At 34.0% G+C, this 19,020-nt stretch overlaps 1 protein-coding gene across 1 annotated transcript; it reads left to right on the top strand.

Moving 5' to 3' along the window:
• Nucleotides 1–913: 913 nt before the first annotated feature.
• LOC133325388 (protein glass) lies at nucleotides 914–17,385 on the top strand. Its single transcript, XM_061534157.1, has 6 exons — nucleotides 914–971; nucleotides 6,915–7,063; nucleotides 10,669–10,799; nucleotides 13,458–14,222; nucleotides 14,292–15,076; nucleotides 17,200–17,385. The coding sequence occupies exons 2-6, from the start codon at nucleotides 7,018–7,020 to the stop codon at nucleotides 17,276–17,278; spliced, it is 1,806 nt and encodes a 601-aa protein (XP_061390141.1). The 5' UTR covers nucleotides 914–971; nucleotides 6,915–7,017; the 3' UTR covers nucleotides 17,279–17,385.
• Nucleotides 17,386–19,020: the final 1,635 nt, after the last annotated feature.

The following is a 19,020-nucleotide window of genomic DNA, read 5'->3' as shown; positions in this document are numbered from 1 at the left end:
GTCAAAAGAACTTACCACCTCACCGAATGCTGTATTTTCTTGTGTTAACAAACATAGTGTGTGTGAGTTTGTATGTGTGCATTACTTGCGTTCGCTGTATTTGTGTATGAGTGTGTCTTTCCTTTTTTTATATTTGTCATTGTTGTCGCTTTACGGCACAGTCGGGCGAAGCACTGCACGCGTGCACTCTCGCGAGAGTAAGTATCACTATTCTCTCACACACATTCAACTGAACCAATTGAAAAACCATTGACACACACACAAAGACAAGTGCGTGAGAACAGAATTTTTTATGCTCTGCCCGTGCCTGCTTTACGGCATAAAGCACAGTCAGGCAAACAACCGCACGCGTGCACTCTCGCGAGAGTTGTGCGTGAGAACAGAATTTTTACGCTCTGCCCGAGCCTGGCATAAAGAGCCCATTGCACACTCTTACAAACCGACAGACACAACCAACGTACACATAAACACAAACATACACACACAGTGACAAAATTCACTGCCCATCAATAGCCTGCACTCGAAATAGTTTTTCTGAATCGATCTGAAACTTAAATTTAGTTGCTGTCTTTAGTTCGTCGTTGCAAGTTGTTCCTTAGTTAGAAAACACATTAAATCGAAACTGATTGCAAAAAAGAAATAAAATAAAGAAACAAACAACAAAATTAATACACAACACTTACACACAAAATCTTCATAAATTATATTTAAATAAATTTAAACAAAAAATATATATTATTAACGCGTAACGGTTCTATTTAAAAATTTTATTTAAAAAATAAATAAACACAAAAAGTGAAAAATATCCATTAATTTAAAATAAATATTTAAAGAATAAAATAAAAAAATATTGAAGCACAAATATTTTACATAACTAAAATCCCCAAAAATAAACAAAAAAATACCATCTAGAATAAAGGAATAAATAGCTGAGAATATTTTTTAATTATGGAATACCATTTGTTAACAAGGTGGGTTTGAAAAATTACAAAATAATAATTGTGAATTATTAAAAAAAATGTTGTGAAAAATTAGTTGTAAAATTGCAAAATAAAAGTCCGGACTTTACAATAAGTGTGCAAAATAAACCAAGACATCAAAAGGAATACAAATAGTGTTTTTATATTAATAATTATTTATTAAAGCTTCTGCAGTTTGAATTTTTCGAAATTTTCAAATAACTTTCCAAATCTAAATATTTTATTAAATGTTGTGAATTTATTACAATGGACATAAGGACTAAGTGATAATTTGCTGATACCCTTTCGAACTAAAAATTGTACATTTAAATAAATATGTTCAACAGTTAATTTGCAACAAAAACGTCAATATTTTATTTTTTTTTTAATACACGTTCATTAAAATTTTGTTAAAAAATATAAACAAAAATGATTAAAATGATCAGAAAATTAAGGTTAAAATATTTCAACATTTTAGCCAAAAAAAAAAAAAAAAAACCTCTTTTGGGTGTGGTTAAAACGAGTTGAACTTCCATAAACTTTAAACAGAAATTTATCAAATAATTATTAGTTAGGAACAGTCTTAAATAATCTATCTTCAAAAAAAAGGTAAAATTAAAATTCCTACACGAAATTCTCCATGAAAAAGAATCAAACACTATTATTTCGATAATTCTCAGGAAAAAATTGGTAGCATGAACGCTTACAAACTTGAACTTGCAACCAAAAATAGATTCAAATAATGAAAAACTTGTTAATCCACAAACATGTTAAAAATCCTCAAAATGCCGAAAATTAGGAGGAATCGTTATATGTGGGCTATACATAAAAGTTCATAGATATTTGTAATATGTGGTAGGAATATATTCCTATCAATTAGGTTCGAAAATAGTAACCAAAAATGTTCATATTTGGCCAATCATGAACAGTTGGTATAAAACTAGGGGGAGATGACCATAAAGTAAGAGCACAATAGCGTGACTACTATTTTGATAATTCTCAAGAAAAAAGTTTGTATGCATGAACATAATAAAAAAGATTTTTATTTCAGCCGGTCCAAACTTTTTATATACCCCATCATATTTTGAGGAACAATTACCTCCAATAAAATGTCCAACCCAACACGAAACAATACTACACAGCCGCGAACGATTTTAGGATCTTCATATTCGGAATATAACAAAAAGTATATTTTTTAACCCAGAGGAAAGTACTACATAGCAAATTAATATGTCTGCAAATAAAACGTCCCGTCTGCCCCAATGATAGCCTTGTATTTCCATTTCTTCCGAAGTTAGCATGGTGAAGTCTGCCGGCCCGAACGCAGTGTGACTAAAACTATAAAGAATATTACAAAAATTAGGACCACCTTACAGGTTAGAAGAAATGGTAAATTTCAACCAACTTTTCAATGAAATTCTAACGATACTACGAATTATATTATACTTCCGCTACTTCCTATGTAATGAATAATTGGCGGAATAGTTATATCCCCTATAGGGTAAGTGCACCAATAGTCGGCACTTTAAGAATTTTCTTTTTAAACGTTGCACCATTTCATGTGCATCTTTTCCACGATATAATATCACTGTGCGACACGAAAATTTTTCAGGGGTTCTAATGTACCAATTCTGTTTAGTTTGAGTCCCTGGACCACGAAAATACCTTTGGTTTTTCTGGGTCACTTCGAAATTTAATTTTATAACGGTAAATATAGAGAAAAACGTGGTTTCATGGATTTTCCATTTGAAACTTGAATAGCTTATTTACTTTATAACGGATTTATATTATTCTTTTTTTCTTTCGAATAGTACAATTTTTCCTTTCAAACAAGATATATATTTGGTAAATCGGTTGAGGATTGATTGAGTTATAGCGGTTGAAATGTGAAAAAATACGCATAAAATGACAAAATTTTTTTCTTCGGACTGTACGATGAAATTATGATATCAAACCATAAATTTTTTATTATATTACGGGGAAGAAAATTAAATTAGCTTTCGAAAATGATAAAAATTCTCTAAAGGAACTATGGGTCTATCTCGTTTCCTTTTGCCAGTTACAAACATAACGGTTTGTAACAGGAAACGATACAGACCCATATTTCCTTTAGAGAATATGCATAGAATCAATACAAAAATGTGTATAAGTCATCCATTTTTTAACCGATTTTTTTGATTTTTATCATTTTCGAAAGCTAATTTAATTTTCTTCCCCGTAATATAATAAAAAATTTATGGTTTGATATCATAATTTCATCGTACAGTCCGAAGAAAAATAAATTTTGTCATTTTATGCGTATTTTTTCACATTTCAACCGCTGTAACTCAGCCAATACTAAACCGATTTACCAAATATATATCTTGTTTGAAAGAAAAAATTGTACTCTTTGAAAGAAAAAAAGAATAATATAAATCCGTTATAAAGTAAATAAGTTATTCAAGTTTCAAATGGAAAATCCATGAAACAACGTTTTCTCTATATTTACCGTTATAAAATTAATTTTCGAAGTGACCCAGAAAAACCAAAGGTATTTTCGTGATCCAGGGACTCCAAATAAAAAGAATTTGTACATTAGAACCACTGAAAAATTTTTTTTTTTTGTTATTTTGTAGCACAGTGTATTTAGCTTCATCTTTTTCGAAACTTTATTTAATCCCCGATGGAATACAAATTTGTTTAATAATTTGTATTTAAGTAGATAAAATTAATAATTATTTAAAATAGTGCCTTTGCACCAATAGTCGCCACTTTTTTCCAATAGTCGGCATGTTATGTACCAGTAGTCGGAATGTCGCATTTTAGTTTAACAAAAAGTATATATTTATTCAATTTTTTTGCTATTTGCCATATCAAATTATTATTATGGAACGTTCCCATCAGTGTTGTATTGAAAATGTTATATAAAATAATATTATTTATTAAAATATTACAATTATAAAACATGGTGCCGACTTTGGGAACCTGTTATCCAATTCTCGGCATGACTAAATAAGGCATTTCAAAGGTTAAAATAATTTAAGATTAAAACGAAATTTTCCATTATGTAAAACCACTCAAAACTGATTTTTTTATAAATTAATCGTTATTAAGAGCACTTATTTAACATTTTTCCAATTTTGAAAAGGTGATTATTATTCACCCATATGCTATACTATAGGAAAACCTTAAACATGTTTGTTCCTAAGGGTGACATCGATAAAAATATAATTAATACAAATATTTTTTAATTCTAAAGTATTCGCCTCTATGTTCTTTACAATTACGAAGAAGATCCTTGTAAAAATATACAATTTTAATAAAATTAAAATTCTTTTAAAATTGACATGCCCACTATTTTTTTCTTAAGAGACATGAATTATCGCTAGTGTTGACAAACCTCATTGAACAAATGCCAAATTTTGACTGAATAAATGTACTTAGCTCGATTAAATTTTATACAGAGATAGGTTGCAGTGTTATTGAAAATTATTAAAGGTATTTTTCATATTTACTTATAGGAATTTTTAGTTATTTGAAGTTATATAAAACAGATGCCGACTACTGGTACATGCCGGAATTAGGTGCGTTTACCCTATATGCTGAAAAAAAGTAGACATTTATAAACAATTTTTCCACAATGCTTGTGGATCCGGCAACCCGCATATGGGGGCTACCTGGAAAAGTAGATGAATTTCTGGCATTTTTGGTAAGAAGATTTTGCAGATAGTGAGGGAGCAGATTACTGAGGAAGCAAATCAAAAATGTCAAATTAGAGAGGATTCGGTTGAAAACAATGTCCAAGATCCTCAAAATACGGAAAATTGGAAAGCATCGTAATATGAGGGCTATATCTAATAATATTTTCCACGTAATGAGAAGATAAAATATCAAATTTAAAAACGTGTAAAAATTCTTCAGATTTGGGGATAACGTTATAGGGAGGATTATCGTGAAGTCATATAACCCATTTTCAAACGTGACCTGATTTGGAGCCAACTAAATGAAAAAAATTCAGTATTCTTTCCTATGGTAGATAACTGATTACAACAGACGGACAGACAAGCCTACAACGGATATATGGAGTCGGAAATTAATATTTCGATGAGTTAGAAACTCTTGATCTTTGGTGGATGGTATAAAAATAAAGAGGAGATGACGAACAAGAGTTGAAACACCACGAAATACTTGATCTGCTCAGTGCACATATCGATTAACTCCTAAGACAAAAATGATAGTGTGCAATGAACGCCACATTTGAAAAAAAAATAAATCGGCTAAATAACTTTGCGGGTAATGTAGACCACTTAGACATAAAAAAACAGGATATGGGTTGCCTGTGATAAATTTATATTTATTTCAATAGCCCCCATTTAAGGGTACCGCCCCATTGGCGGTATTTTAAAGGTCCTACTTTCATTATCCAACCGAATTCGCATATTGAGTTCTGCGAGGAGGTGTTCTACCTCGCAGAAATGTTTCGAACTAGTCCCCATGAAGAAGTCTCAAATTTTTATAGTGGTTCACATTACCCGACTTTGACTTTTTATTTAAAAATAATTTTCGACTTAAAAAATAAATAATAATTAAAACTCCCCGATTATAGTTACAGCTAAACGTATATCATTGTTTTAGAAAATAAAGTTTTTTTTTTATATTTGAGAAAAACAAAGTGTTCAATTTTCAATATCATATTTGATGTTAGTTTTCACTAATTAGGAAAACATATGTCAAGGCGGATATGGGTGGTCTACATTATCCGAAATTATTCTATATATTCTTCATCATGACATAAGTTAATGTCGAGAGTTCACAATATTTTAGATAGAGCTTTGAGATTTTTTGAGATACAAATCTAAGTTCAACAATTGGCTGTTATATGATATTTTGGGTTCTCATTGGGCGTCAAATCTTATTACCAAAATGATAATTATTTTAGGTTAGGCCCTCATAAACCGGTACTTCGAAAATTCAACCAAATTGTGCGTAATTTAACATTATTGATTCACATTGAAATTGACTGCAAATTTATATTTTGGGTTATCATTATTGGAAAATCTCTCTACCAAAAATTGTCCATATCGACCCAATTTTCAATATTTTGAAACTTTCAAACATGCTTTTCAAACGTGTCGTATCAGATTTAAAAATGTCCCAGCATGATTTCCAACCTGAGTATCTGTATTTTTAGGTCTCTTTTTCCCTACCAGCAATTTACAATCCTGATCCGATAACCGAATTAATAAACTGTAAAAAACAAATTATTTCTGTACATTATGTTTACATAGACTCTAATAACTAATAGTTCCAGTAATTAAAAATTGGCGGAATATTTATATCTTTGTGTAAAATTATGAAAATGTCAATGAGGTTCACAAAAAAAGTAGTGCAGCGTAGATTTAGAAATATTTTAAATCATCCGAATTTTGTTCCTAATAGTAATGAACACACATAAAAACACGTTAGAATTTAATACTAGTATAAAATATTTATAATTTAATATGTTTTAATGCCGCATGTACGTGAAAATGAGTTAGAGATTAAAAAAAAAAAAAAAAACAATAAAATATTGGTCTGTAGGTTTATTCTCTAGCTTCGAACTAATTGTTTAGTTTACAACAATTTTGTTTTTATTTACAAAACAATAGTGATAGGTGTTAAAATTTACTAAATAAGCTTTCTTCTATTCTCGTACTGAAATAACTATAAATTTGTAAAGGGAAAATAATTTTGGGTTTGCGAAAAGAATATATTCCTACAATAAAAATTTAATAAAAAGAGAATAAAAAAATTCGAAAATAACTTTAATGCAATTTAATACCAAAAACATACACTCCTATTGACAAAAAATTACGTTCTCTCTCTTTCTTTATTTGCAACAAATACATAATGCAAAACTAAATGCAATTTTTAAATTTTTATTGATATAATTTGTTTCGTTACATTTATCCACAATTATTTTATCTTTATTTTCAGTTGTACACAAATAACAAATTATGAAACGTAAAAAGTATCAAATCTTACATCGATCCCAACAACAAACAGTAAGACTACAACAACCTGCTAAAGGAGTCATGTCATGGGATTGCTATATAAAAGTTCCAAACTCTTGAAAATAATTCTGGGTAAGTAGGTGAATAATAACGATATATGTATGTAAATAGAAAAATTAAAGCAATAGATGCGTACATTTGTATATGTGCAGTGGGTGGATTATTTAACAACGTTTATTTTTTCTTTGCTACAAAAATATTTAAAGTTGAACACAAGAATTATTTATTTTTCTCTAGTTTTATTTTAATTACCATCAAAAATATGTGTTAATAAAAATATAGTATAAGTTTAATAAGACATTTTAAATTAATTTCCATTCCAATATTCTCATAACTTCCAATCAAATATTTTAACCCAATAGAATATTGATTTGTTTGTTTGAGAGAGAGGGAGAGTGAGTTTCCTGTTTGCTAGTTGAGTTTCGAATACACCAACCACACCACACAACAACAATACCTATGAGAACAACCACCTCATCAAACAAAATGAGGTAGTGCTGACATACACACACACACAATTGGCAAAAGGGGCGGAGTTTGAAATGTTAACACAGTGTTTCAAACATTAATTGAATGGAATAAAAATTGAAATGGGAATTAATTTAAATGTTCAAATGCACATAGTTAATACAGAATTAAGGGATTATAATGCCCTCCATCATAAGGTGGAGTGTTTAATAAATTATCATTCCATTTATCTCGTCTCGAAGTATGTACCGGAGACCCCATATCGAAATTCAATTTTATGTCAACTTATTGAATCTGCTAGTCTCTTTAAATCGATTAAGACAGAGAATTGAAATTCATGCATTGCTACTACTGTTAGGATGTTTAGCATTGAATATGTATCGGTCCCCGTTTTGGTGTAGCTCCAAATATTTGGGATTTTTGGCCATAAAAGTGAAAAACTCATTTTTTCTGTATACTTTAAATTACCCTAATAGGTATCACTGCGACACTATATCCAAAAATTTGCACACACACCTATGTATTTTTCCATAAATTCAAAACTTTTTGTATCGTACCTTTTTCATATTCTGATAAGGTCCTTATCCAGGGTTTCCATTAAGACCCACAAAACCTTATAGATAACAACTACTAATGTCTCCATTGTGGGGAAAAATGTGCAGTTTATTGATTTAAGAGAACCCCCCCCCCCCCCCCATTCACGATTTTAATTTTTCAAGATTTTCAATGGGCTGGTAAATCAATAACAATGCTTGTTAAGGTTTGTAACTTTACAAGCATATATAGTTATATCCGATTCCAACATACTGCACCATAAGACCACCGTTTGTCCGATCCAGGAAATTTCGCACATCACACAATGACTGCTTTAGCGGCGCTAAATTCATAACTTCTAAACCAATTAAAATATTTTGCAAAAACCCAGCCTAGATCGGATCATGTTTTGCTAATGCTCCTATATAACGGTACCCCCGATTTTTAGGATTTTGACACGGTTTTCAAGCGTTCTCACTGGCTGCCAAATGTTCTGTTAATATTGGTTTTTAGGGGAAGCCCTTATATAACAGTACCCCTCAAATTTCGGAATCTTGAGAATTTTGTACGCGTTATTCCTTCGAATTGGACATAGCATCTTTGAAAGACCATTGAAATGGTAACGATGAGAAAAACATAGATATTTGAACTAAAAACAATCCGTACATATACTAATCTGGAATTTATAAAAAATTGAATGTCAATAATTTGTATGATATCGAGCAAAAAATGTGTGAGAGCTATATATAAACGGGCGTATTTGAGCAAACGTGGCATACAACATTTAGTATGCCGGAGCACAGTGCTCTATCCAAAATTAATCTCGACACAAAAGGTTCGATTTGGTACGTTGTGCACTAATTCGTACTAAGCGGACAAACTTTCGTTATTTGATACACCATTTAGATGAATTCGGATGAAAATATATATGGAAGCAATATCTAAACCTGAAACGACTTCAATCCAATGCGCTATGCAATATTTCATATAAAACGAACAGATATTTGCATGGAGCATCATTTGCATAAAATAGGAAAATATATGTGGGAACTATATCTACATCTGAACCGATTTCAACAACAAAATATCATCGGTGCCCCATTTATATAAAATCGCACGAAACTATATATGGAATATTTTTCTAAATCTGAACCGATTCCAACAAACCTTCGCATATATCGATCAGGACCTAATTCAGTACTCTGTGCAAAATTTATCTCAATCGGACCATAATTGGTAGAGTTGGGTAGTTCCGGAAAGAACTAGTTTATTGGAGCTATTCTGAGAAAGAAACGATCGGAACTAGTTCCAACTCATTAATTAATATAGTTACTTTTTCTGATCTCGTTCCTTTTTTGATCTCGTTCCTTTTTGGTATCGTTCTTTATTCTCGTTCTTTTCTCTAATCTCGTTCTTTTTTGAACTAAAAGGAACTATAAAGAGCAAAGGAACTATATGGAGCAAAGGAACTATTTGGAGAAAAGGAACTATAAAGAGCAAAGGAACTGTGTGGAGTAAAGGAACTATATGGAGCAAAAGAACTATACGGAGCAAAGGAACTATTTGGAGCAAAGGAACTATGAAGAGCATATGAACTGTATGGAGTAAAGGAACTATATGGAGCAAAGGAACTACATTAAGGAACTATTATACTTTTTAAAAAGGAACGAGAATGATCGAATGACCGCTAAGTGAACTAGATTGTCCAATTTTAATAATTGGGGGTTTGGTGCACCATTTACATCAAATCGGACGAAACTATATATGGGAGCTATATCTAAATATGAACGGATTTTCTCCAATTTCAATGAAATCGGACGAATCGGGGCTATTTCTAAATCTGAACTGATTTTCTCCAATTTCAATAGGGTTCGTCCTTAAGCCAAATAAGTGACTTGTGCCATATTTCATCTAATTCCGATCATAAATGTGACCTGAGCTTTGTTTACAATTTAAGATGGGCAGACAGATAGTTGTACGTCCGTTTGTCCTTTCATAAATCGGTTCAGAAAGTGATTCTATATTCTATCACCTGTTACAAATATGTGAATTTTAGAACACCACTTGTATAAAGTGGTATCATATAGTCGACCCTCCTTGACTTTTCGTATCCTTACTGATTATAATCACTGAACTATTTGGATTGATTTAAAACACAAATTGTAGTTTATTTTACATGCATTTTTAATCCGCAAATATTTATGAAATAAAATAAAAAAGATATTTAGAAATTTAATTCTCATTTTAAAGATGTTATAGAAACTTTAAAATAATATTTCATTACCTATCCATTTTGTTTGGGTTTGATGTATAAATACCAAACCCAATATCATCATAAAACAAAAGTTAACTAGGTAATCAAAAATATGTATGAATGTATATGTAAATCAAGATTACAAACATGATATCAAAGTTTTGTTATATTGTTTTTTATACATATAAGGTTTCATCTTAATAACTCAATTTCATATTCTATTAAATTGCCAAAAAAAAAAAAAAAAAATCACCCCAAAATGAATATTAAAGAGTCACCACTTAAACTCAAAATGTTACAGGTGGTTGAATTTGTATTTTAAGGGATGCTTTTGTTGAATTTGATTTATTTTCCACATTTGTGATGTGCTAAGAGAGATTTATACCATCGAAATAATTTGTATTTTCTTTCCATTACGCAGATTCCCTGGAAGATCAAGAGGGTGGAGCTATGTACATATCGTGCGATGTCTCAAATGGAGGTCCTGTGGAACCTGAAACGGGTTATGTTCCCAATAATCCATTATTCGGTTTGGCGTTGGATAGTCCACAGGTAATATTTTATTTGCTGTGCTAGTTATAACGGTACATATTTAACGGATACGGAATGAAACTGAAATAATTTTCACCGTCGGGAATAAGTGTTGTAAAAGTAGAGAATATTGATTGATATTGAAAGTTAAAAGGTTCGAAAGCTAATCAAACAACAGATAAAGTGATTTGTGATAAATTATAAATATATAGAAAAAATTAAATTAATTAAAAAGTGTTAGTTAACTGGTAAAGTTTTATTCGATACATTTTTGTATAAAAAATTAAATTACAATTTTGATCATAAAAAACAAAAAAAAAATCTGCAAACTGTTCAATTTTTTAATAAACGTATTATTACAAACTGATGGAAATCGTTTGGCTGCGTTTACGAAAATCGACGGAGTTTAAAGCAAGGAATATGTAATTATAGTCACCGAAGAATCAATAAAATAAATATATACTTGATTCGTCTGTCAGTCTATTGAAATCACGATAGAGCTCACAATATTTAGGATAGAATTTTAAAATTTTGCACATACATTACTACTTCTAGGAAATTTGTTATTGAAAATATTTGGTATTTTGAGGAATTTATTAAACGAATTTGTTTTTTTGGCTTCTCATATTGTACGAAGGGTAAGGGCAGCCCCCATATAAGGATAACTCCTACATTTGGGGCAGTTCATAGTATTCCGGATTCTCGTTGAGTAGAAAATTTATCTACAAAAAATATTGTTTGGTTCAAATCGGAAATTCATTCCGCCTTATATTGGATTGTGCAAAGTTTGGTTCAAATCGGACATACCATTCGATTGATATTGGATTTATAAATATTGAAAATGTTGACCACTTCCGACTTCATCTAGGCTTGTTCGAGATAATAGATTGTGCATTATTTGATTCAAATTGGACATTCCTTTCACTTAATATTGGGTTTTTAAATATTGAATATTTTGACCTTTTTGTGCGGAACTACCAGACGAAGTGAACAAATGGGTCTCATTATCGGATCTGATCTAGACTTTGTAGATATAATAGGTTGTGCAAAGTTTGGTTCAAATCGGACATTCCATTCGCCAAATTTTGGATTTATAAATGTTGAAAATGTTGACCCTTTGTGAGGTAGGTAACAGAAGGAGTGCACCAATGGGTCCCATCTTCGGACGTCATCTAGGATTGGTAACGATAATAAGTTGTACAAAGTTTGGTACAAATCGGACATACCATTCGACTGATATTTGATTTATTGATATTGAAAGTTTTGACCATTTCTGGGGAGTTGCCAGAGAAAGAAGGCCGACCGGTCCCAACTTCGGCTTTCGTCTAGGGTTGTTGGAGATAATAGATTGTGCATAGTTTAGTTCATGTCGGACATACCACTCGTCTACTATTTAATTTATAAATATTCAAAATTTTGACATTTGTTGGGGAGGTGCCAGAAGAAGAGGACCCATGGGTCCCATCTTCGGATTGATTGTACAATGTTAACCGTTTTGTGATGGAGGTAGCAGAAGTAGTGGACCGATATTCCCCATCATCGAACTTGAACAAAGTTTGGAGGAAATATTAAGATGTACAAAGTTTGGATGAAAACGGTTACTCCCTTCGGGAGTTGTCATGCGCACCAGACAGACAGGCGGTCGGACAGACGGTCATTTGTAAATCGCATCCAAATTGTGTGAAACGGATTTGGTTTTTAGAGCCCTGAGTTCTAAAACCAATATTTCGATGAGGCACATTTTCGCCATATCAAAGTGTATATACCCTCACTAGCCATAAGGCTGATTTTATAATTATAAACATCGGTCGATCTGGGAGTATAGCCACCATTCATATACATTTCCGGTCACTTTATAGGTATTTTGATAGTCGTCGTCTAATTTTACCAACAAATTGACTATATTTTAGCATTAATTTTGTCCGTAATTTGGCATTCCCGGATCTTGGTGGGCCAACAACTTCTTTATAGTCTGTATATAGCGCCCATGCAGAGATCACGCGCCATTTTCAGTATGTTCAAAGTCCAAGCCGAAATTTCCATCTTGAGTGTCTGTAGTTCAATATTTCGTTTTCTCCTGGCCGCAATTGTCCATAACATAGCCACCATATAAAAGTTCTGATCGATTTTAGGCGAATTACACTATTATATTACCAATTATTTTTCATGGGTTCAACCCCATAGATGACGGCATTTACCATCGGAATTTTAAAAGGTTGAATTTGAAGTCGTTTGACCAGATCATACGCTTCCAGTCGATTATTGACCAAATTTTCTGCTCCTTACAGTTTTTTCCGATAATACAGAATTTTCTTTTATTTACTTTCTTTTATTTATGTCGGGAACGCCTCGTGACGTCTTTCATGTATTGTCGAAAGCCATGTCCATGATCCACGCCCCAATTCCTCAAAGCTCTGTTCTAAGTTATATGATTTTTTCATTGTCAAAATTTTGAACGGGGTTTTCTTACCGATTTTTGACAATACTGACACTTATATCCATATTAGGAGGGAGAGGAATATGAATTCCTCAGCAATGTCACTGTTCCTCTGAAATTCTTAATTTAGAACATCTGCGATTTTACAAAAAATTATATATTCAAATAATTTATACATATTATTATCCATACCTCACAAACAACTCCTATAAATTAATACCCACAATTTCTTCCCCTTACAGCAAGAGTGTGCTGCCGCATCCTGTATTGGATGCCTATCGTGTCAAGGTAATACCGTCTTACCGCTATCCTCCCTGCCAAACAACGATTTCGATTGTGGTTCCTGTTTCGATCCGATCGTTGCCGTCGATCTAGGTGGCGGTGTCGTTGGACCTGCACAAAACAATTCACAAGTGATACTGAACAGCACTGGCAGCGGTGTTGGTGGCAGCAATACTTGCACATCGAATTATTGGTCCACCGACGAGATGGCATCGACATTTCCAGGACTGCCAGCTTTAGACATCGATCCCCTACCCAGCCTCTTTCCCTTCTCACCATGTGGTGCATCATACAATTTCTCCGCCAATCCACATCATCAAGCTTCACTCTCGTACACCGTACATCCCCATCAAATGTTAATATCGCCAAATAGTCATCAGCAAACAAGCTCAGCCGTTACCACGACAACGTCTGGTTCCTCAACACCCGGTTCCGGTCAACATGCAACGTCGTTATCGCACACTAATGCATTGAATTCGTCAGCATCAACGATGGCATCACAGTCATGCTACTACGATCCGATAAATGTCGGGGGAGGTGGTGGTATGTCAAATACCACGGTGGGCAATTCGTGTGCCCTACAGCATATGAATACGCAAACAGGTGCTAGTGGAGCGGCCGGTGCCGCTGCTCTATATCCCAGTATGAGTGTTAATGTCAGTATGAACATGACAATGCATGGTTATGGTGCTACCGATGCTACAATGCCAATGCAATGTTCCCAGGTAATAGTGAACAACAAATACGGGTCTAAGGCTTTTACTTAACCCACTTTGAATTATTTGTAATTACAGATGCAATGGACCCCCACAAACTCCTCATCGGCTGTTAATGTCTTATATCCTCCATTGCTAAGCCCCTCCCATTATCCGGGTGCGGCCACCTATTCCTTTACCGCCGATTTCCGTTCACCTTCATTACAATCGAATCAAAACCAGAATCACAACAATATGTTGTCCTCCCTACCCCCCGATTCTCTGGAAAAAGACTCCTCACCATCCCCAATGCCACCAACCGATGCTATATCACCAAAAAGTTTCTATGCCAGCACACAAATGGGACAAAGCTATTCCCCGCCCACAAAAAGTCCCACTCTCTTTACACAAATACGTGACACAAAACCCTACAACCAGCTGACCGGCTTGCCGATGTCATCCGGTGTGGCTAGCGGTTATGAGGATGAGGACAGCAACGAAGAAGGTTCCGAATCGAAACCGAATCTATGTCGGTTGTGTGGTAAAACCTATGCCCGACCCAGTACTCTGAAAACCCATTTGCGAACACACTCGGGCGAGCGACCCTATCGTTGTCCGGATTGTAATAAAAGTTTCTCACAGGCCGCCAATCTCACAGCTCATGTACGCACACATACTGGTCAAAAGCCATTTCGTTGCCCAATTTGTGATAGACGTTTCTCACAAAGTTCCAGTGTCACTACGCACATGAGAACCCATTCGGGTGAGCGTCCCTATCGATGTTCAGCCTGTAAGAAATCGTTTTCGGATAGTTCGACGTTGACGAAACATTTGCGTATACACAGCGGCGAAAAGCCGTATCAGTGTAAATTGTGTTTGTTGAGGTGAGTACGAAAAAAAAATATTTTAAGAAATCTTTAAAAAGTTCGGCCAGACCGGACATTTTTTACTGTATACCATTAGATGGATAATTCAAAAAATATCTAAAATCGATCGGGACTTTGATATGAAGGCTTTGGGAGGTGCATGGTCACTTGCTATGACAATAACAAACAATTAAGTGGGAAAGTTGGGCTAAGGCCTTGAACAACCCGTGGGATCCCGTTTATAAACATGGACTTAAATTTGTATATTCTGTAAAAAAAAGTTGTTAACCATCAAAATTCCGGAATGCTACTTTACAGCGATTGCGACTATACCAAAAAATTGACCTATATTTATAATATTACTAGGAACATTTTGCATCCTATAGGAACCAAAAATATACAATTACAGTAAGTTAAAACATCGGAAATTGCGGATATCGTTATATAGGACTACAAGGAAATTATGGTCAATAGTAAGAGACTTTCTATCAAATGATTGTAAAACGTGCCCAAAAATCCAATATATCGAACCTTATGGGGTGATATTGGGAGGGCTACCTCGAAACTTTAGCCAATATCGGTAATTTCTGGTAGAAAGCTTTTGCACCCACTGAGAGCAGACAATTTGGCGTGCGGTGCCTCCCAAATGTCGGTAAAAATGAGCCATATGGATCATTTTTGGTGGATAGATTTACTGCCCTATAAGTACACAAAATCCCAAATTACAGCTAATGCAGTTGTAAAATGTCCCCAAACTCCCCATAATAACAAAAATTGAGAGGTTCCCCTATATGGGTGCTTCCGTTAACAAATTATCAATTTTGACAATTTTTGGTGGGGAGATTTGTGTCACTGAGGTGGATCAGACCCTACATGGTGATGATTGAAATGACACAGCAGATACCGTGCCAGCAGGAGCTCTCTCCTCAGCATCATATTATGTTGCATGATCGATAGCATCCTGACCTTCTCATGGAAGTGATCGACGCTCTTGACACAACCCATTGTAATTCAGAGAACATTATAGCAAGCAAGGACCGCTAAGGAAGTCCTCACTAGCACTGCATTATTAAAAATTGAAGGATCCCCCAGGAGGTGCCAGCCAGGCCCTTAAGAACTTTATTCCTAGTTTTCACCTTCTGCATGATGTAATTGTAGTGTTAGGAAAAATAAAGAAGGTTATCAAAAACCACCATACAAATTTTTGGACTATGGAAGTTAGAGATACGCATACCTTCGACTGAAATGTCAAGCTCTAAATTGAATTCTCGCGGCCAGGAACTTAAAAGCGGCATGATTGACTTTGAGATGAATAATTGACTGAATTGGTGACTAATATTAACACAAGAAGAAATGGTGGTACAATCATCTGCAGTCGAGAATAATAAAATTGACAAATCAATAATCGAAACTGCATGCAAAATTTCGTGAAGACAGCTGCATCCTGTACTTTGATTACAAGTTATAATGCGTATCGATATGACGGTTCGCAAAAGCGCACACAACTTGATCGACTCCTCTAATCCGGATATGGCGAATTTATCCTCCATTCCCAGCTTTGAAGAGAATATCGAGCATATCAAGCATTTAAATGTGGTACGTGGATATAAAGTATCACATTTTGCAATATGGCGCCCAACGTATATGCCAATACAATTCGGCAAAAAAATTTTCAAACTTCTCACAAATTCGGGACGTAGCAGTGTATAGGTGTTTCCCTTAAAAAATTAGCAATTTTAATTCTTTCTGTGGGAATATTTGTTAACCAACAAAACTAAAGCTAATTCGGTCGAAAATACCAAATATTGGTTGGTACCATATTGAAACTTCCCGGAAACTTGTAAAAAAGTAACCAAACTTCAAAAAAAATTACATTTGGGATATACCCTTATTGCACTTATGCACAAAATACTACGATATCAGTGATGGCTAAACACGTTTTCTCTTTTCGTCAACACAGCCTTATAGGCAGGATACCCTAAAAACTCGATCAATATTCATAATTTTTGAGTAGGAACATTTAATAATCATAGAGACCCCAAGAAATTAAATCACAACAAATTTTTCATCTTTCATTTTTTATTTTAAAACTCTTATACCTATTAAATATATTTTGTTTTCTTTTTCCCCATCCCTTACAGGTTTTCACAATCTGGAAATTTAAATCGGCACATGCGCGTTCATTCCACCAATAATAATGGCAGCAATCTGCTAACATGACAAAAGCCACGTGGAGGAGGTGGATTTCAACACTATCATCCCCACCACAATCATCCACATGCGTACGCACATCATCATACCCAGGCAGCAGCAGCAGCCGCCGCCGCTGCTGCTGCTTCGGTCATCCATCCGGCACATCCCTTTAATGCCAGTAATTATGGCAATTATGTTAATCATTCACATTCGCATGGTCATCCAACACATCATCCGCATCATAGTCATCATCATCAGCATGGCATCGGCGAGTATGCGACACCCGGTTCACAAAACTATTCAGGATATTATTTGTGTGCTGCATTGAATAAGCCCAAATTGGAACGATTTTATTAGGTAGATATTTATGCAAAACATAAAGAGAAAAATAATTTTTAATATACATATATAAAAAAATAATTATTTATATTCAGATAAACAAATATATACATACATATGCTACAAATACATACATAAGAAATCAACGAATATACAACGGTAAAGTGAATACAAAACTTACAAAGAAAAAAGAGGAATTTTGATATAATAATTATAAATGAAAGTATATCCCTATACATACATATGTGAAAAAAAAAATTCTGAAGTGTTCTGGAAAGTATTCGGATTATATGAAGATCAGGTCTAATGTCAAAAATTTTGACTTTGTTTACGTTTTCATAATGGAAGTCAATTCACAATAATGGATTTTGACAGCAAACTTTAGAGGCAGCTGGTCTCCCTGGATGACTTTAATAATAGGTTTCGGATTGTAATTATGACCAAGGCCTATTAAAAAGGTCATCGAGAAAGATCAGCTGCTTCCCATGTTTGCTGTCAAAATTAATTATTGTGCATTAACTTCACATTATAAAAACGTAAACAACGTCGACATTTTTGACATTAAACTCAAGAAAAACAGCCCTTGAATAAGATTAAAAAGATTCAACATTTTTAAATCCTTCCAATATGTTTCAAATATTTTTTTTTTTTTAACATGGAATCTGTCCATTTTTTTGATTTTTCTGATTGAACTCGAAACCAGTAGTAGAATTTCGTAGTCATTCCAAAGTTGCAGTCGAAGTCCCATCGTCACCCACCTTTTGGGCATTTCTCTAAATCAAATATGGGAAAATCGAAAAGGAACAAAAACTTATGGCTCATGACATAAACAGCCAAGTAGCGGCGAAAGCCGTTTATCTGGCAATGAAAGATTTGTTGGCGCGGATGGACAATTCAGTGGGTTAAGAGTATAATTAAGAACATTGCTATATCCGGATATAGATCTTAGTTGGGCCAGAATGGAATAACGTCTTGAATGTCTTCTCGATATCAACTGAAGTACCGACAATTGTGTCACGGAGGCGGAACAGCCCCTACAATGTGATGATTGTTTAGACACGGCAGATAGTATGCCAGCAGGAACTGTCCTGTTAACATCTAATTATATTAAGCATCCCGCATACATGACCGAGAGCATCCCGCCCCCCTCATAGGGGTGATCGGCACTCGTCATCTGGACACAACCTATTGCAATTCAGAGAACATTTTTTGAGATGTTAGCAAGAATTACACTATGTGTCGCTATGGAAGTAAGTCCAGACTGGGGCTGCATAATTAAGGGTGGATGGTCCGATGGTCGACTGATGTCCTTACCTTTTCCCTAGAGCTTTAAGAACTTTGTTGGCTCGGGTGGACAATTAAATTGTATGGGATAAAAATTGAGAACATTGCTATATCCAGACCCTAGTTGGACCAGAATGGAACAAGTT

This window comes from Musca vetustissima, unplaced genomic scaffold (genome assembly GCF_032173495.1).
Source record: "Musca vetustissima isolate MV318-11 ecotype Yass unplaced genomic scaffold, APGP_CSIRO_Mvet_v1 utg5761, whole genome shotgun sequence".
NCBI lineage: Eukaryota > Metazoa > Arthropoda > Insecta > Diptera > Muscidae > Musca > Musca vetustissima.
Note: the sequence above shows the minus strand (reverse complement) of the source record. Positions and strands in the feature narration are given on the sequence as shown.